At 37.7% G+C, this 22068-nt stretch overlaps 1 protein-coding gene across 1 annotated transcript in view; it reads right to left on the bottom strand.

Annotated features, from left to right (window-relative positions):
* Positions 1–22068, bottom strand: part of itpk1b (inositol-tetrakisphosphate 1-kinase b) — a 54813-nt gene that overhangs the window by 25302 nt on the left and 7443 nt on the right. The window contains exons 3-4 of the mRNA XM_077238369.1: positions 16385–16409; positions 2226–2351 (exon numbers count right to left, since the gene is read on the bottom strand). Of these exons, the coding sequence (XP_077094484.1) occupies positions 2226–2351; positions 16385–16409 (151 nt within the window). The remainder of the gene's footprint in view (positions 1–2225; positions 2352–16384; positions 16410–22068) is intronic.

Below are 22068 nucleotides of genomic sequence, written 5' to 3' on the forward strand. Positions count from 1 at the left end.
ATCCAAGCATATTGATTCTTAGATCAAATCGCCTCCAAAATACGACTAATATTCTACCAGCACTGATTAAACGGGCAACAGCTGTTAAACAACAGCAGGAGACAGACACATCTATAGTTTTTCAGAGGGTCAAACTGAACACTGTACTTCAGATCATTCTGTGTCTTGTGCAAATCTATGTAATATACATCTCAGCACATGCTTAGTGAGCGCAGGGTCTTAGGGGAGAGCTTTGTTTAAGAACATTAAGAGGCTCAGCGCTCTTACGTTCTCATTTAGAGGTGAGTACCTGAGGTGACATTTCACAAAAACAAACAAAGTTGTAGGATATGGATATGAATTGAACTAGAAATGCCTGTAGTGCAATTTTATTACTGATGAAAACGAAAACTTAAAAAGCAGTAAAAAAATGTAAACCAAAAAATAAATATATTCACAAATAAAAAAAAAGATGTATACATTATATATTACATTGCATTGCATTATATTTCATTACATTATGTGAATTTTGAATAGCGTAGTTCGGGGATGATGTCAGAACCTGGAAAACCAATTCACCGCTGGTTTCTTCGAGATTTTCCTATGGTGTTTTATAATGGGGGTTTTCAATTTATGAGTAAAATAAGGTATGGTAAACATTACTTGACGATACTATGAAGTTTTGTTCTACAACGTAAACTGAACACACTCACACCCCAAACTGTTTTATCTAGTTACTTATGTTTCCAAAAATAAACTGCTTTTCAGTATGGGTGTGTGTATTTTGCGGTGTACAACAAAATCTGAAGGTACAGTCAAGTTATGTTTACCACAGGCTTAATTTTACTCCGAAATGAAAAAAAAAACATCATAAATCCCCATAGGAAAATCTTGAGGGAACCAGCAGTGAATTAGTCTTCTGGGTTCTGACGTCAAACCTGTACCACTCAATTTCAGAGGTCACAAACACACCGATTTTATCAGTCCAGTGTTTTACTTAGGCAACCTTTTTTTTATTGAACTGTAGGAAATAAATAATATATTAAATGTACACAACTAAATTATAATACAAAATATTATATTAAGTAATTTCAGTATATTATTGTACCGACACATTCCCAATTTGAGACTGAGTATGATGCAATTTCTTCTAAAACAAATCCTGAAACTAATTTTTTTTTTTTTACTAAAATGAAACAAAAAATGAGGTTAAAACTTATTTAAAAAAAAACCCATTAAAATAAAACGAAAATGAAAACGAAAATAAAAACACAAATAGAGAGAAAGATATTCAAACATGGATTTGTATTAATTAAATATTAATTTAGATATAGACAACAATATTGGCACCAGGTGTGTTCACACTTGTAGTTCGGTTCGCTTGGTTCGTCTGGTCCAGATAGAAACAAAAAACATTTAGTCCTGGTTAGCATTTTTATTGGCATTTTTAACACTGATCCTTAAGATACCGAACCTAAAGGCATAGGGATATGTTCACAACCTGATTGGTCGGCTTCTACTACGTATATTTCATGACGGATCTTACTGAACATACAAAACAATGCTGTGTTCTGGGCTAAATGCGCTCGTTGTATGTGTATAGCTACATATAATGATATTTTGACCAGCTGAGAACTCGTGAAGAGCTTATAAAATGTGTAAAGGAGTCAGCGTCAGGAATCACACACACACACACACACAGATCTGCTGCGAAGAGACGTGGTTCTGATGCCTGTACCAAACTGTGATGGGCAACATCACAACTATGGTATGTTTTAAAAAACTATAAAACAGGTATGCTTGAGCATTCCGTCCTTTTAATATTAAATATGCATTCATATTTCATTCAACCACACCAGAGTTGGTTTGGAAGCGGACCGAGAGCCATCTTATCAGCGATCTCAGTCTCAGTCCGCTTGTTTGGTGCACCAGGGTTCGGATGCCAGCGTTCACACTTATTCAAATGAACTGCACTAACAGAGCAATCGCACCAGGGTTCGTTTTGATCAAACCAAACATGCCAAGTGTGAACACACCCTAAAAAGCAAAAGATTTACCATAAAGATCACTGTGCTGAGAATATTGCATTCATTTTCATTTTACTTCTATCTGAATTTAATCTCTATGTCATTTAGGTGTATCAAACGCTTGCAGTTAATCAGATTGAGATTTCTGCATCTTAATCAGAGCTGTAGATCTGCTCTACAAACACACATGCTCAGACAAGCCCACCACACACTCCTCACCTGCACACGCTGGACCAGCAGCAGCGACTGGGTGTCATTCTGGTCCGCCTCCAGGATCAGGTCTGTTAGCTTGTGAATGATGACATCCAGGGGACCCTGCTCCTCTAATGGCTGACTCAGGTCAAGCTGAAGGGAAGGGAAAGGTGAAAGGTCATCATTTACACTCAGAGCAGTGCTGACAAAGACAAAAGCCAATGATGTAATACCACTGCAATTTAATACAGATTAACATAACATGTACTGAACACAGCGCCGCCGCTCCCATCACGCGCTGTGCGTAGGGCACCAAATATAGCCTAATGAAAAATCAATCATCATATCATAGTCATAATAATTATAATGCCGATATTATTTCAGTATAAAAATATTATTAGGCACTTTTTAGGGATGTATATAACAAAACAGGCGGAAGAAGAGTATTTAATTGCTCTAGAAAGTAACGATGGTGCCGCCGCCCCCTCAGTGGTCCGTTGGATTGCGCGTTAAAAAGTTAAACTGGTAAAAATAAACACTTTTTTTTTTTCATCATAAAGGAATTATGCTTAGGGCCCCAAAATGGCTAGCAGCCAACAAATTAATGTATACTGACAGCCAGTCTGTGTTTCCAGGATAGCAATAACAACGCATGGCTGATATATGAAGGTGAATTATTCATGGATCAACATCTTTGTGGATCCTGGAATAACATTCCAATCAACCAATCAGATTTGAGGGACAAGTTTACAATTTATGTCAAGTTTAGGCTTACAACCAGGGTTATATGCTGCTACATGAGTGTTATTCACCAGTCATTTCCCTTTGATTTTAGGGATAACTCATGGGTAGAGTTAGGTTTAGGGGTCGGGATAGGGTTAGGACTGAATTTTCAGACAGGAATGTTGTTCCAAGATTTACAAAATATGTTGACACAGGAACATATCTTACTTGGCATAATCACGGTGACAGACATATGAATGTGTTTGTATAATTTGAGTTCAAGAAAAACAGCATGGAAAAAAAGATTAACTGAAGATGGGTCACTGATGCAGTCAAGACTATAAACTGCTTTTAAGCGTGTTCCTCTGGTCAAATGATATACTTGTATAGTGAATTATTACATTGAACAATTCTTATTCAAAACTGGTTCCTCTTTTTCTTGTACTGGAATTTTTTATTTCCTTTCTACACCTTCCACAAATCACAAAAATGTCCACTTTACTTGGTGATAAATTAAACAAGGGGCATGTTTCAAATAAATGTGCACAATAACCCTTAAATAAAAAAAATGTAAAAAAGTGCAATACACTATTTAAGGCTGAGAGCTATGGGACACACAATCTATTTCCTTGTATGGCTGAATGTTTGAACCCATCTGACTGCCCAAAGTGGCTTTATATTTAGTCGTTTTTTTCCCTTACAAAGATTCCAGCATGGATCGTCCCCCGAGTGGTCGGATGTCGATGTTAAGAGCGGCTCCAGACTACACAGAGCTCAAATCCCAAGGTGCTGATGTGCTGACAAACCTGTTCTAGCGCTGATAATCTCATGCTTACTGTACACGCACAGGCCGCTCCACCACAAGCCCATATGTGGACAGTGGAAAAACCACTAACAGCCTACTATTGTGTGTTGGTCTTAGCTAGTAAGCAAGGTACAACAACCCCAAATCTCTCTGTCAAACTGTTTGTTGGCTAAACAGCAGCTAAGTTAAGTAACAGGAGACAGATTACTAATATACAATACTACATTGAACACTTGGATAATACTTTATGAAAGAAAATCACTACAGTGATATAACCAGATCAGATTAGTTCTTACAAGTATTTCATCATAAATGTATCAGGAAATCTAATCTCGTATATTGCACTCTACCGTTTACTGCACAGTGCATTTTACGTTTGAGAACAGAGCTTTATTGGAGTCTGTTATTTCAAAAAAAACAATACAACATTCATATAATATAACAAAAGAATTTTGTTCATAACACAAACAAAGCATGTAAAAAATATATTATTATTATTAATAATACTAATAATCAGCAGCAGTTTTAGGCCTTTACTTCAAGGGTTTTCAAACTTTTTGATGTCACAAACCCCCGCCACCCCCCACAAGGGACCCCTACCTAAAATATAAAAGCAGCTGTATAATCTTGTATACAAACCAATTATACAGAGAAAAATACTAAAAATATATAAAATGTAATATAATATATTATAAATACACTGTATGACGCTTAGCAGAGTCAAATCCCGCCTTGCTTTAGTAGGAAATACTTCTTAGCAACATTTTAGCCATAATAGTGTCAACTTGTATTGAACCTGAGTGCAAGAATTCAGAGTAAATGTTTAGTAGTGAGTTACTGGTTTCCAGTGAAGGATTCAGTGGGTTGTAAGCAGCGGCTAAAGGCAGCGAAGAATCGTAGATATGGAGAGAACGCCATGACGGAAAAACTGATGAACATCAGTGTTTGTAGTCAACATTTCAAACTGATGACCACAAACAGTGTTTTAGGCCAAATGGAGGGGAAACACTGAAATAAACTGACGTTCTGTCAGATCTGCTCAACCCCCCGAAGCAAAAGGCCGTCATGTACAGGTAAGAAAGCTGTTGCCATTGTCTACTCTTTAAATAACGATGTTTAGACAACTACACAAAGTACGATACCATTTTCAGTGATAAACCTTCCCTTAGAATACCCGTTCTGTTAATAACCCTCTGTCGATCGACTGTCCGTGGTTGGCAATACAAAAATGCAGAAATATAATCTTTGGTTTTCACGAAAGCCCCGGAGCTGTCAAAACACATCATGCGGCGGACATTTGCTGACATATAAACGTGAATTTCTTGGTCCAGGTAACACAGAGAACGAGTAAACATTGTTTATTAACATATAATTCCGACACTAAGGCCGTGTGTCCACCAAAGCGTTTTTTCACGCAGCTGGTGTATTTTTCCAATTGTTTAAAATGGGAGCACCGCGTTTTTTAAACACCATGAGCGAAACAAGGCACTGAGCGTTTTTTGTTTTTTTTCACGCTGAAGTGCCCAGCGTTTTTTACTGGTCGCAGAGAGTTGAAGAATGTTCAACTTAGGGGTAAACCATAGACAGTAAAAGAAATGGACACAGCGACCCCCTTGATTTCAACGGAGAAACGTGAAGCCCAATTAGAAGCACTCACTTCCTGACGACTGAGTGTACTGCGCAGGCTCAAACTGAGCTTGACGATGTAGATGTGACGTGAGAAACCTGTCTGACCGTTGTAAATCTTCTAGTAGCTGTGCCACATAACGAATTATTTCCAATTCCTCAAAAACGTTGTTGTAATATTTTGTCCCGTTGTTTTTATGGACTCTCTATCTATGGGCTTCTCCCTTGACTTTATGTCTCTATGTCCCCCCGATTGCCACATAGACAGTAAAAGATTGCCTGTGAGCTTCTCCTCCAATGTTCCCTCTAATGTTTTTTCTTGCTGAGCAAAACTTTTTTCTATTGGGTGGACATATTTCGCCACCTGAGCAAAAATATTCTTTATACCTGACCCGCACAGCATACGTAGAAACACAATGGTTTCAACATTCAGTTGTAACTTTTAACTTGAATGTGGCATTTCTATTTTATTTGACCCTTGATGTAACTTACTGGTATTAAATCATATTTTTGAAAAACAAGCAGTTAATTAAGAAGTCACTAAATGAAGCACATTTTGGGTTACCTGATATTTTTTTCACAGTGCTGTTAACTGTACTGTCTTTACCAAGAAATCCTATGAAAAATAATTTAAAAAATCTTCTGCAGGACAGTTCAATTCTTTACAATAATAGAATATAATATGAAAGAAAAGTAAGCTGTTACACTGAGATGGTTTGGGAAAAACAAAAAGTGTTTTTGTACAGTCAATTCATTGTGTACAGGAAGCATTAAACCATCAAAGTTAAATGATTGGTTATTTCTTATGAATTTCCAATATTTTCTTTAGCAGGGGGGTTTTTTTAATGGCAATGAGCCCGTGAGATTCTTTATTTAGGCTTATAATATAATAAAATATAGGCCTAATATAATATAATATAAAAAAACGAATTGAAGTATTTGAAGTGATATAATGTATCAGTTTAAATGCTTCAATTTGTTTACATATTATATTATTATAATATATAACAAACTGAAGCATTTAAATAGATCGAATAGCTAAATATTTTCAAGAAAAGTGAATATGTGAACTCTTTTATAGTAATCTAACCATTTATGGATTAAATGGATTTCCCCACACATTTCGCGTCAGTCCTCTGAGTGGCATTTTAATCTTTTCTGCGTGGCCGCGGCTTCAGAAGTGTGCGGGCTCAGCATCAGAAGTGCGCGGCTTCAGCATCAGAAGTGCGCGGCTCCAGCATCAGAAGTGCGCGGCTTCAGCATCAGAAGTGTGCGGCTCCAGCATCAGAAGTGCGCGGCTCCAGCATCAGAAGTGCGCGGCTTCAGCATCAGAAGTGCGCGGCTTCAGCATCAGAAGTGCGCGGCTCCAGCATCAGAAGTGCGCGGCTCCAGCATCAGAAGTGCGCGGCTTCAGCATCAGAAGTGCGCGGCTTCAGCATCAGAAGTGCGCGGCTTCAGCATCAGAAGTGCGCGGCTTCAGCATCAGAAGTGCGCGGCTCCAGCATCAGAAGTGCGCGGCTCCAGCATCAGAAGTGCGCGGCTTCAGCATCAGAAGTGCGCGGCTTCAGCATCAGAAGTGCGCGGCTTCAGCATCAGAAGTGCGCGGCTTCAGCATCAGAAGTGCGCGGCTTCAGCATCAGAAGTGCGCGGCCGCGCACGCGCGCAGCTTAGAGGGAACATTGTTCTCCTCCTGTCTATACGGTAATTTCTCTATTGTGCGGCAGAGAGTCGTGTGGTTATGACGCAATCGTTAGCCTATTTTTACAAAAACGGCTTCTACGGGGCCATAACCTAAGATACAAAGTAATGGAGCCTTTTATACATTGTCGTGTTTCTTTAGAAATAAACAATGGACAAATTAAGTCTTTGGATGCCTCAGATGTTAAGTTATTCGCTTTCAAAGTGACGCCAAAATGAACGGGAGTCAATGGAATGCTAACAGCAGGTTAGCCCTCGGGAGGCTTCAGTTTCCGGCTGATGGATTACCCCCTTGGGTAAAACGCAGCAGTCATCACTGTCACTTTTTACCCAACCGTCCAATCACAGTGGAGGAGGGGCGGGACAAATATCACACCGACCAACCATCACATTCTGTTTGTTCAACGTCAACAGATGACAACAACAAGCATAATAACGGAACAAAATAATTTAAAAGAAGAGCCAGAGAAAATACGTTACATTGTATCGTCATTTTAATATAGAATCAACACAGAAACAAAATATGTGTGAAATAGGGCTGGACCCGGATATTCGAATATTCGAATATTCGTTCGGTGTGTTGGTATTCGATTTGAAAATGTGACATTCGAATATTCTTTTCTTTTTTTTGCACACCTGGCATCCCCCTCGAAATGGTTCTCATTCGCGCTTGAATATGTTTTACACTATAAAATCTGGTGAAATATAATACTTAACATATATTTTCCTTATATCTACTTAATAAATATATTAGCTTCTTCTTGGACTACTAAATGTGCACTCCTGCGGGAGTATTCTCTGACTAGAGCGCAGAACAGCGGAGTTTGTACGGACAGAAGTGCATGCATGAGCTTGTATTTTGGGTTAAGCTGCGTTGCTTTGACATTGTGGAACATAGAATAATAGAAACAAAATGTATTATCATTTTTACCCTTATTAATCTAAATTAATCTACAGCTAAATATAGGAGACTTTGAGATTTTACTGGGAGGTCACATTTATTTTTCGTTTTTCTTTATTTAAATTTCGTTTTTCTTTATTTAAATTTCGGTTTTTTTATATTTAAATTTCGTTTTTATTTATTTAATTTTCGTTTTTATTTATTTAAATTTCGTTTTTATTTATTTAAATCTACCCTACTTTGTCAGTGAGAAAAATATTATAAGACTACCTTATTAAAAATATTGCTTAAGTTAAAAGACGTGTGTGTGTGTGTGTGTGTGTGTGTGTGTGTGTGTGTGTGTGTGTGTGTGTGTGTGTGTGTGTGTGTGTGTGTGTGTGTGTGTGTGTGTGTGTGTGTGTGTGTGTGTTTTATATCACTAGCGCAGTGTCCGTTCTCGGAGAATATATGCCCTGCATGCGTTAGGTGCGCCGCTTCTTTATTTAAATCTACCCTACTTTGTCAGTAATTTGTTAGTGAGAAAAATATTAGACTACCTTATTAAAAATATTGCTTAAGTTAATAGACCTGTGTGTGTTTTATATCAGTAGTGCAGTGTCCATTCTCGGAGCATATAAGCTCTGCTCGCGTAAGGCGCGCGCGCATCCGGCTCGCGCTGTTCTGTAGTTTATTAAAAGTTTATTAATTCTGAACGTGTCGCGTCCCGCCTGTCTATCTATATTGCACCAAATACGACACTGCACTCCCTTGTGAAGTCGTTTGGATGAACGGTTCTCGAAATAATCAAAATGCAACGGACAGACAGACAGACATAGGCTATAGAGATTCCGAAGCTTCGAATATTCGATGTTCATTACTACCGAAGCTTCGAAGCTCAAAAAATGGTATTCGGACCAGCCCTGGTGTGAAATGAGATTCTAGTAACACTTTCATGGATATTCCGTATCATAACAAGCGAAGTGTCTCAACTGGAAAAAAAAATGCTGCGCTGCCAAAACGTTCTCAAGCACCTACAGCTAGGCGTTTTCAGCTGGCTAAAACGCTTTGGTGGACACGCGGCCTAACAATACAAAGCGAGATGAAAACTGGCAAGGTTACGCTTTAACTGTGTCTTCATCTTTGCCTTCAATTGCTTTAGTTTAGTCATCAAATTTCCCTCACAAAAACGAGTCATGTTATTCATGATGCATAGAGACACTTCCTTTTCTTCATGCGTGTCTGTATAGAGACACGACCAATCAGTTATTCATGATGCTTTAAGCCAACTGAGACACAAGTAACTAAACTCTGATGTCTGTCTGCCTGCTACTCAAGGCACAACATGACCTGTGACGTCTGTGTCTGCTTCAAAATGCCTTTCCATGCAAGCAGTGAACCAATTTGACTAAAGAATCTATGTCTATCTGTCATTACTAAAACATACTGAGAGCTCATGACAGAAATGAGCAGGCAGAGGTCAGACACTGACCCAGTCCTGCACCGATGGCTCATGCCCACAGATGCTGGCGGAGGGAGACATGCGCAACTCAAGGACTCAAAGATGAATTTAGCTGAGCCAAAGGGATAGCTGACATAAAAATGAAAATTCTGTCATCATTTATTTTATCCTCATATAATCTCAAACCCATTGCGCTTCCATTCATCCATTAAATACATCTATAAGACAAAAAATTAAGATATTTTTATGAAAGGTTTCAGCGCACTCCGCCAAAATGTTTAGTTTAATTTAGAATTGTAGAGCGTATCAAAAATGGGCAGTGTGCGAAATCGCCCCCATAACCTAAAATAGGGCACTTTTATCCATTTGTTGTGGTGTCCGAAACCATAAAGGAAGTTATTGAGTGCACTCATTCAATCCCATAATGCACCGCAATAACGAGTGTACAACGATGTACGCTCAACGGCTAGAGAATACCCATAATGCATTGTGAGGGCCGAGCTGAATGAATTCCCACGTCTCGCCCGAAGATGGCGACCGCAGCTGAGTCATCCATCCATCCATCCATTTTCTAAACCGCTGGTCCAATGTGGGTACAGCATAATATCATACAGGTATAAATTCCTTTTTTTAAATTGTTTAATTAAGGTTTATAAATAGATTCCAAGTTCAAGATAAATCATTTCATTACTACTGGAGCTGCCAGTTTGCCAAGTTATTAAACAGCAAACACCTTCCAGTACACTCAGTGTCCGAATTCACTCACTCGTTTTCATTCACTCCTTCATGTGGACTATATTTGTAAAGTAATGTTGGGAATAGTGAATGAGGGTATAGGGGGCGATTTCAGACACAAACTTGGGAAACAGAATCTCATTGGTTCTTGAGCATTAGGCAAGCACGTCTGATTGTCTGTTTACTGCATTTTATGTGTTCTATGAATGTGTGTTGATCAATGTTTATATGTGAATAAAAAACTTGATTAAACCTATTCATCATATAAAGAGGTCACTTGTCGTCAGAATGTTTGTACCAAATCCCTCTTTTCATGTGGCTTACTTTTAAGATATCTGTATGACTATGAAGCATAAAGATTTTGGTGGAATGGACTTTCAACAGAGGGACAAACATTTTCCAGGTTGATTTTTGTTTTTGTTTTAAAGATGAACAAAATCATATGATTGGGAACTATTTTTGGGTGAACTATCAGTTTAATTGAAAGTCGTTTCGGAGGCGGAGAAAGTTATTAAATTGTGATAAAACATTACGTAGATGATTTTTTTTAATAATGCACACTGATGAAGAATGTATATTAAGAACTAAGTGGTATAGCATAACTTTTGACTTCAAATAAACATTCATCCACATCTACATTAAACAACCCATTTGCAGAACCCCAAAAAAGCACCCTTGAATAGAAGAAAGCAGCAGAGGCAGCTACTGATGCCAACACTCTTTAATCTTCTCTCATTCATGAAATATTGAAACTCTTCCCAGCCAGTCCTCATGTTTGATAGATCCATTTTAGAAAATAAGCAGTGAATTAGAATAAAAGCGCACCGAGAGGAGAGATAAGTACCCTAGAGTCTGTATCTCTGGGTATAAAAAGGAGCACATAAAGATGACCAGAGGAAATGGCTGAAAACGATGATAGAGCGGCTCGACTTATTATGCCCGAACAAATGCGTCAATCAAAGGGAAAAAAAAATGACCAAGAGGATTCTTCACAGACCAACGCACTTGAGAGGAACAGGAAATGTTATTCATCCTAATGGAGGCTCACAGCCACAAAGCAGGAGAATTAAACATGAATCATGTAGCATTTAGAGAGGAAATGAGCCTGATGAAGTCATCGTCTAGGTTAATGTGGTTGAATGTATTACTGGATTACATAGACTTAACATGATTGGATGACAACTAGTCTGAAGATGAACAGAACAAGGAAGGGAGACGACCAACATTATTACAACAACAAAACTTTTGACTGCGGTGTGTTTTATTACACACTACATACATAATACATATGTATGTATATATACATATGTGTATATATATATATATATATATATATATATATATATATATACATATGTGTGTGTATATATATATATATACATATGTATGTATATATACATATGTGTGTGTATATATATACATACATACACACACACACACATATTCTATATATATATATATATATACTGACAGAATTTACATTTTTACGTGAACCATCCCTTTAAGAAAAGTAAATGGAAGGTCATCAATAGTACATATCTTCAAGTGTGTGTGTGTGTGTGTGTGTGTGTGTGTGTGTGTGTGTGTGTGTGTGTGTGTGTGTGTGTGTGTGTGTGTGTGTGTGTGTGTGTGTGTGTGTGTGTGTGGTAAAGCAATTCCAAGGAGCATGAACTGGGCTATTTATTCACCAGAGACTCCTGCCTTTGTTTTTCCCACACTTAAATAAAAAGACGTGAGGTCGGCCTGAAGGGACTGCTCAGTTTTTAGATATTCGCATGGATTGATGTGACCCCCGATTACAGTGAATGTCAAACACACATGAAAAGTGACGACATTGCTAAGAGCAAGCAAAGCCAAATGACAACACTTCAAACCGGACAACTAAATTTGTATAATGCTAGAGTGTTCTGGGTGGCTGCTAAGTGTTTACTTACTGTACAAATCTATAATATTCCGATTCCAACAATAGTTTATTATGTTGTTTCCAGAAGGTATTACTGAGAACTCTGTGGAGGAACTACAGTGCTTAGAATAAGTGAACAAACCCATGCTAAAGTTGACTAAAAAGAGGAATAAAAAAAATCATATTTTGCAAATTGATCTTAATGCTTTAATTAAAAAATGAGGAAAAATCCAACCTTTAAGGACACCAATTTTCTTTGTGAATGAATAATGTATCGTAAATAAATAAATGTTCTTCCTTAATATACAGGTTGCATAAGTCAGGACACCCCTATGTTAAATTCCCATAGAGGCAGGCAGATTTTTATTTTTAAAGCCCAGTTTTTTCATGGATCCAGGATACTATGCATCCTGATAAAGTTCCCTTGGCCTTTGGAAATAAAATATCCCCACATCATCACATTCCCTTCACCATAACTAGAGTTTGGCATGGTGTTATTTCAGTTAGGCTAATAGCTAGTATGATTTGCATTGAGAGATGATCTTATGGAAAGTGCCCCATGCCAATCTCTAGGTATGGTGAAGGGAATGTGATGATGTGGGGAAATCTGCCTGCCTCTATGGGAATTTAACATAGGGGTGTCCTGACTTATGCAACCTGTATATTAAGGAAGAACATTTATTTATTTACGAAACATTATTCATTCACAAAGAAAATTGGTACTTATGCTAAGCACTGTATCTACATAATATGTCAGTGTAAGTAATCTGGAAACACATCTATCGCTCTCTCTCCCTTTCTGCACTCTAGGTTAAAGGCACAATATGTACGATTTTTAGATTCAAATATCCAAAAACCACTAGAACAATGTTATATAATTAGTTGACTTGTGTACTTACATTATCCCAAATAACAATGTTTAAATACGGAAAAATCAGCCATTTTAGCCAGTGTAACGCCCCTCTTCCTTGCATCGCCTGTGAATGATGTCATATCTGCGTTACGCTCGATTTCCATCAAAAAAACTGACCTGTGTGAGTAGTAATTCAGAACTTTATTCTTTTTTATTAGAATGAAATGAAAAAATTTGAATTAAAGTGATCAAATTTAACTAACAATTTCAAGATCAGTGAAGGAGGAGGCGACATTAAACTTCAATTTAATCGTAAACTAAACATAAGTAACAAAACGTATTAAGCATAAGCATGTTATTTTGGACAAAATCAGTTAATTTCGGGAGTTCGAAACAACTTGCCAAAGCAAATTTGCTCAGACTGGTAAACGCATTCGAACTACCATTGGTCTAGCCTAGAAATCTAGACGCACCCTAGCGGCAGCAAAAATTATTTTGCAGCAAAGTGTGGTCTAGCAACTCTCCATTGGCATTCGAGCTGGAAAAACCAAACTCTGGTCAGGCCAATCACATCGTGTATAGAGTTGGTGGGCGGGCTTAACATAATGACGGCAGAGTTGTGACGGTTCCCCCACGTGATTTCCATAGGTGATATGAATTCCCTGCTACTTGAAAACAAAGAAGATGCTGCTGGCGAACAGCGGGCTTTCGAATCGGCTTTGGCCGCGACTCTCGATGATTTGGAGTTAAGAGAACGTCACTTAAGTCATTCTTAAAAAAGGAAGATGTGTTCAGAGTTTTGACGACCGGATAAGGCAAAAGTTTAATATATCAACTAGCTCCGCTGGTGGAAAAACGTATGGGACTCACTCCTGCATGGGACTCACTCAGCCACAGTCGTTCATTGCTCTGGTTGGTTGTAGCGCTGTCCTATTGCGTGCAGAGGGTATTTGAAAGACAACCGTTTATCCCGCCCCTCGGATTGAGGTATGCCAAGTGGGAGTTCCCAGACCTAACATCTTGATGTAGGTCTGCCTTGCCAGGCTACCATTGGTCCAGGCCTTGTCAGGCTACCATTGTGATTATGTAATGAGTAGGTGTGGCTCTAAGGCTCCGCCTTCTTTGACGTGAAAGTCTTCTTCGGTTAATTTCTTCTGTTCAGTTTGTTGAGGTCAGATGTGAGTAAAAACATGAGCACACTGGACAGCTACTTTATAGTAAAAATTGAAGTTCTTATAATTGATAAAGACATTCTAATTGACAATGTTTTTTTCATGTTTAACACTCTAAAGCTACTTTCTTTAAAGTAATATATTGTATAAAGTGCTATATAAATAAATCACTATGATCGATCTTCATATTTGAAATATGATTCATATTCATTGTGGTCATTTTCTGAAACACGGTTGGTAGATGTTTTACTGGCAAGGATTTTGCTGTCTCATTGTGAAAGGAAAGCTTTCATGGCCTTGGCTTTGTTGAATGTTCAAATGTTAACATTAGCATGCTTAGTCATAACCAATGAGAACAATTTGGGCTTTACTATCAAAACAGTCTCTCTAATATAAACTAGCTAACTATACTTTCAGCTTTCAAAAATAAACTGAATAGAAAACGAGACAGAAATATTTTGTGTTTAGCACCAGCTCAATCTCCTAGGAATCAGGAATGGAGCCTTAGCCAGTAAGATCATCAACAGGCCCAGACCATTTCATTCACATATTCAGTTCATCTGTCCTCTGTAATACGCAAACAACTGCATATTCAACACATCTTTCTAATTCTACTGTAAACTACTACTAAACTTTCTACTTATAAAGACCTACAATAAACGCAGGAGTTGTTCAGGCTTGGTAGCCTATATGCCAGAAGCCACAAGTTATTTTTAATGTGTTTAAAGGCGCAGTAAGCGATTTCTGTGAAATGCTGTTGAAAGCGGATCAGACCGAGCGACAACACACTTGTAGCCAATCAGATGTAAGGTGCCGGTGCGGCATAGCATGTTTATGAGTTTGGGGTCGTGCTATCTGCTATGAAGGTGTGATCCTTTGGGGTATGGGCGTGTTTGTTTTGGTGATTTCAAATATCAACAGCGTTTCTCAGAAATCGCTGACTGCACCTTTAATAGCTCATCTTCTTCTTCATTGGTCTTGGTTCTGGAAGTATTTTTCCTATACATTAAAGCGTTATAAGCCAACCAGCTAGCTATGAGTTGAATCACAGCATTACAAATTTACAGAGTGACCTCTGACATGATGTGACGTAGGATGTAGGAGTCGCGTAAGCTTAGACGCAGCTCACGGTTCAAACAAACAGGGCTGGGCAACAAACTCAAGCTCCTCCGACATTTCTCTTTAAAAATTCTCGTTTTTGGCTTCTAATTCGTGACTGGTGTTTTGTTTTGTTCTATCCTTTGTGCTTCCATATTTGTCAATATGTCATGCATCGGGTCAGAGGTCACTCCTCCGCCAAAACTAGACTCGTGTACGGCTGTTACTGGAAGCCAGTGATTATTTTTTATAGTTTAAGTTATAAATATGGATATTTTTCATGAATACATGCTTTGCTTTCCTTCAGAAGGTCTTTATTACCCTCCAGGAGCCATATGAATTACTTTTATGATGGATGGATGCGCTTTTTGGGGCTTCAAAATCGACGGTACCATTCACTCCCATTATAAAGCTTGGAAGAGACAGGATATTTTTTAATAGAACTCTGTTTGGCTGAGAGAAGAAATTCATATACACCTAGGATGGCTTGAGGGTAAGCAAATTAGGGTATTATTAACATTTTTGGGTGAACTAACCCCATACCAACCTCGTAGCTGTCTTTAAAGGTTATTGTTTAAAATGAATTGCCCTATGGAGACAATGAATGGGATTTTTCCTTGTGGAACCTGACTGTTGTTCTCTGTTGCCGAATTCTAAGTACTACACTACCCATAATCCTGTAGCAAATTTCACCAATCAGAGAAGTTGGATTATGGATATGGGGAATTTTGCAGACTAGTGCAAAATTAAAACTAGCTTGGTAATTGAATTCTAATGTTAACATATGGGTCTATGGGTCTGTCTTATATGCAACTGTTTTTTTCTGTTGCTTGTCAACAAAGAAGTCTCATGGGAACCAAATTGCATTAGATAAACATTAATTAGCAAGCTAGTATTTGTATTGCTTGTGTACAATCACCAAGAGGATAATTTTATCGTTTTTATTTTTTAGTTTTATTATTGTGTAACAGTCATCGATGGATTTTATTTGCTTAAAACTTCATGTTTATCATTAACTGAGTTTGCAACTTCAAACAGAGTTGTAATGAGCTGAATTAAACACAGCATAGCGCATCTTTACTGAACAATTTTCTGAAATGCCTATGGAGAAAATGAACAGGAAAAATAGTGGTGGACTTTAAAAGACACCAAAAAAGTAGGTGGTAACTGTTTGTGATTTCACACATTAGATAAATATCTGAAAGTTAATTTTGTTAAGAGGAGATCAACTTACCTGTACAACATCTATCCCTCTTTTCCTGAAAGAAAAAACAACAACAAAAAGTTATTTTCAGCACATGCCACATATTGACAAAAAAAAAGATTATTAACTTAAATTCTTTTAATTCACGATACAATCATAACGATTACATTCTCACATAAAAATGAAACCTGGATAAAAATATCTGTTGCCTAGAAACAGAGTTGAGAGAGAAACACTGACTGACTGTAGGAAGGGAATCAACACTACGGAAGTCAGAGCCATCAACCTGTCTGTGCTGTCAGAAAATGTCTACATTTAAACAAAGAACGACTGCCACAAAGCAAGCGCTAGTCAAATGTTAGAATTTACCCCAGTGTTTCTGTAAAACAACAGGACAAGCTGACACACAAGATTCCGTTTGCTCGCTTTGAGCGATCAATTTTGCACTAAAGTTTGTAAAGTTAAATATGTGCTGTATTTTACTTATGCTTTGTAGTGAGATCCTGAAATTGGATCCTGATAGAGGATCCAAAATAAAACATGCTGGTGGGGAAGCCCTTTGGATGATTTTAAGGGGTCATTACCGTCGACATGAACCTGAAGTTGCAATAGCCTTTTCTTCACTATTGTGACGGATTCGGATTCTCGCACAAGAAAAAAAATGTAGGGCGAGGCTTGATTTTGTCCATTGGGAATTGATAGGATCATTGGTTTGCTAATGCTATTGGTTGATCTCGTGTAAGTGACTGGTTGCCCCGCCCTCACGCTAGTAAACACATTGTCAGAGAAGAAGATTATGAGGGCACTTGAAATTTAACACAAAAAAAAATGTTTGCACATACAAATAATTTATAGTAAATACAAAACTTTTACAAAAAAATATGAATTGTCAATTTTGATTTCATGGTGACGGAGAAGCCAGGCAACCATTTTCTCTTCTTGTGTCAGATTATTCCGCGTCAAAATAATCATGAAGGGTATGAGCCAGAGATTATTTATTATTCCCTCAGAAAACATCATGAGGGGGTTTTGTGTGAGTTATTTCAAGTTTCAGTGAGACAAGACTTTTCTGTGTGGGTTAATTCATTATGGGAAGAAGATTATTTTTTAGATTAAAACATATGGATATGGAAACTGAAAAAACATTTATCCACAAATTCCAACTTGTTCTGTCAGAGTGAACAGACGAAACATGCCTCAAATAAAAAAAAATTCTTAAATATATACATACATGCGTGTATATTTACATACACACACATATATTATGTGAACACAAACTTTTATTTTGGATGCGATTAATCATTTCACACCCCTAGATCAGTTACATCTTGCCACCCACGTAAAGGCATTCTAAGAGAATACAGAAATAGAATTAGATCAAAATCAGGCAATTATGTAATAATTATAGAAGCTACCCACTTCTGCTTTAATTGAGGCAGGATATACTAACAATCTTTTAAAAAAAAAAATACAGGGCTTAAAGTTATCCAGAAGAAACAGAGGTATTGTGTGAAATGAGACACAGAGTTCTGGACTGAGCTGGGTCACAGTGACTGATCAGGGCCGCTGGATTCAGAGATACTGACAGAGCTAAAGTGTGGTTCAGATTTCATTGGTTTCATTGTGTTATCTAAGTGAAGCAGAATATTGGATAGAGAAAACAAAACATGGTGAGCAAAAGCACTTTTATTATGACTGAGATACGAAAGAGGGTAAAGGGAGCAGTCCAATAGAACAAATTACTCAGTTTCAGACAACAACAAAAACCCCATCCAGGTTAAACTAATAAAGTCATGTATACAGAAGATGAAACAAAATTTTTCTTGATTAACTTGGGTGGTTTCATTTTGACTTTCTCATCTTTTGACTCCAGCAACAAAGTACAGCTGCACCAATCTGGATAAATTGAGAATCAATTTTTTTTTCTTTTTTTTTATAAAGATCAAGTTAATAAGTTGATAAAATAATCATCTTCTGAATAGACAATCTATACAAAATAACATGTTATTTACTAGAGCTCCTGACAAAATATTAGTTGCTGCAGTCTATTTAAAAAAAAAAATGATTAATTTAAATTGATACTTTTTTCTTTAAATCGGGTTGAATGAATGATTCAATGACTCACTCACAAAGACGTCACTTGTTTCATTACTGGATGAATCAGCATTTTTGAACGAATCTCTTGAATGAATAATTTAATGTAATTCACATTTTTTAAGTCACTTGTCGCCACCTACTGGTGTAACAATGCCATTGATCCAATCTTTATTTGAAACGTCAAGGTACTTTTACAAGGTGATTTTGATCACTACAGAATACATCAGTGTTTATATCTGAACTATAAACGTTCATCCCAGAACTTTTGTGATAATCTCTACTATTGTAAGAATAATGATCCTGTATGGTTAGGTATAAATGTATCCGGTTTGTGAAGCTGTTTCATACTTATACATGGCAACTGCTCTCTCTAGGTCAGCGGCGCCAACGCAGATTTGAATGTTCGCTGTGATCATACTTGCCAAAGATTTAATACACAGTTGAATCGCTGTAATTTACAAATTAGCGAACCAAGATCGCAATCTTTTAATGATTATTTGTGCAGCTGTACAACAAAGTGTCTAAAAATGTTTTTAGAATTATTATCATATTGTGAAAAAGAAAAATCACATAAATGAGGATACAGGGTACATTCTGTCCTCTTTTTTTCATTTACTGATATCAGTCCATATTGGTTATTTAATTGTGCACACTCATTTTCTCCATTTTACTATTTTTATTATTATTTATTTTTAAAGTGAATCTTAAAAGGACTATGTGTAGTTTTTAGGTATTTTATTATCTAAAATCAATATCTCTATTCATAAATATGTCCTCAATGGTGTACAAATACCTCTGCCAATTATCTGACTTATCCTGGTAAACAAAGAATTTATTATCTTTATATACATGTGACGTGTAGGTCCCAAGGGGGTAATCCATCAGCCGGAAACTGAAGCCTCGCGGGAGCCGCCATTGTAGCAGAACTTCACCTGCTGTTAGCATTCCATTGACTCCCATTCATTTTGGTGTCACTTTGACAGCGAATAACTTTAGATCTGAGGCTCCCAAAAACTTCATTTGTCCATTATTTATTTCTAGAGAAACACGACAATGTATAAAAGGCTCCACTACTTTGAATCTTACGTTATTGTCCCGTAGAAGCCGTTTTTGTAAAAATAGGCTAACGATTGCGTCATAACCACGCGACTTTCTGATGCACAATAGAGACATTACCGTATAGACAGGAGGAGAAGATCTCTTTTACTGTCTCAGGCAATCTTTTACTGTCTATGAGGCAATCGGGGGGACATAGAGGTATAAGGTCAATAGAGAGTCCATAAAAGCAACGGGACAAAATATTTCAACAACGTTTTTGAGGGATTAGGTGATTCAGATTTGTCTTGGCACAGCTACTAGAAGTTTTACAACTGTCAGACTGTCGTCAAGCTCAGTTTGAGCCTGCGCAGTCGCTCAGCCATGAGGCACGAAGTGCAATAATCGGGCTTCAGTCTTCTGTGTTGAAATCAATGGGGTCGCCGTGTCCATTTCTTTTACAGTCTATGGTAGGTCCACGGAGGCTTCCATGTCGTTCCTCCATCTTGAAAAACTATAATAGCAGAGAGGGTCAAAAAGTACCAGGCCAACGTGTTTCCACAACACTTTTTCGTTCAGAGCCAGCGTCATGTAACTGAAAGCAGCAGAAACGGAGGAGCAGAGCAGTGAGAGGCGCTTCACGGCCCCGGCAAGTTTAAAAGGCTGCATTGCACTGTTATTATTCGTACTGTAAAATTCGTTTGTTCGTTGTGTCAAGTTGCAGTTCATTTGAAATAACAAACCTGTTCACCCGAAGGAAAACTCGACAAAGTGCTATTAGAAGACATCCTGTCATAGCTTTCTGGTACATAACAGCTACCGTAGATGCAACACGCATTTGAAAAAGTGAGGCGTTGGAGGGCACAATTCGTTTGAATGCAAAATACAATTTCACCGCTATAGGGGAGAAATTCCTACACAATGTCCCTTTAAATAATAACACTGTAATATTTAGCAAAACTCAATGAGTATCAATTTATGCTCACTTCAATTTAGGGCCCAATTCTCACTAATAACGATGACTTGTGCCTCAATTAACTCCTAATTACTGCTTATTAACAGTTAGTAAGGTAGTTGTTAAGTTAAGGTATTGACTATAGAGTAGGATTAAGGGATGTAGAATATGGTCATGCAAAATAAAGCATTAATGTGTGTTTTAATAAACCGCCAATATCCTAATTAATAATGTGCATGCTTTTTGCATGCAAGCAACTAGTTAATAGTGTGAATTGGACCCTAAACTAGTGTTAAAACCTTTTTTTTATGATCAGTCATAACAAAAATGTTTTTATCAGATTAACAGAATTTCAAAATCAGAATTTTTTTTATGTGAGAACAAAATCTGATGAGCACAAAGTCCAAACACAGCCTTGCAATTCAAAGATAACGTCCATGCTTCACTGAGCACATTCATTTCACAGGCCTGTAACTGGTACACATGTGGTTAGTTACACAGCGCATACACAACTGCACCAACCGTGATGCCTCAGCCAACTTCCTTAAAAATATGGTTGAAATACTCCACCTGAACTTCCTGTCAAATTTAGTCAAACAGACCTTCAGCAGTTTTAGAGTGCCAGCACTGTAAGGTTATTGAATGTCAATAGTACATCAAACACATCTGTCAATCATTTATCAGGCTTGTTCAATTTTAAACCAAATCTATTTGAAAAGAAATATTCTGTAAAATGTTTGAGCAGGACAAGAAGGGGGTTGGAAATCGTGACCTCATTTCTTAGAGAGCACAATCGTGACCTTTCTAGACCTCTGTTTATCTCTGCAGCTGCGAGCGAGGACTGCAGGGAATATCACAATCATTTGCCGTCTGGGACAGGACACACACGCGCACATGTTGGCGGGCAAAATCCTTCTAGTTACCAAAAAACAAACCGCTTTGGTCTCACTCGTCTGTTGTTGCTATGCTTCCCATGTTGCCCTGGTTACAAACAAACTGGAACATTTGCTTGTTAAGTGTGTAGCCCTAACCCTAAGGAAGAGAGCGAGTTAGTGCTACAGACATTCATAATACTACAAATCATGAAGATTGCCTAGGGAGTTGTTACTTGTCCTCACGATCAAATGACATTTCGTCTGCCAGACAAAAATGGATGATAAAAAATGAATCCAAATATATCTAGGGACAGGAATGCGGCTGGAATGACGCATCGATTACGAAAATACGCCGATTTGCGTGGAATGCGCCAATGCATAGCATGGTTTGTTCATCCCTATTTAAAAAAACTCAAGAGCAGATGCCAATGGCTAGTATGGCAGCGCCGCTTAAAGGGATAGTTTACCCAAAAATAAAATTATGCCCAGTTATAGTAAAAAATGTCTTGGATCTTCCAAACTTCATAATGGCAGTGAATGGCTGTATGTCAATCAATCAATTGCGCATCTATTCATGATTAAAATGCTCCACGTATCTCCGGAGGTTAATAAAGGCCTTCTGAAGTGAATTCGTGTAAGAAAAATATCCATATTTAAGTACTACACTACCCATAATCCTGTACCAAGATTCACCAATCAGAGAAGTTGGATTATGGATATGGGGAATTTTGCAGACTAGTGGAAACCAACTT

The sequence above is a fragment of the Siphateles boraxobius genome, unplaced genomic scaffold (genome assembly GCF_051911475.1).
Source record: "Siphateles boraxobius isolate OS27281-9 unplaced genomic scaffold, OSU_SipBor_1 22, whole genome shotgun sequence".
Lineage (NCBI taxonomy): Eukaryota > Metazoa > Chordata > Actinopteri > Cypriniformes > Leuciscidae > Siphateles > Siphateles boraxobius.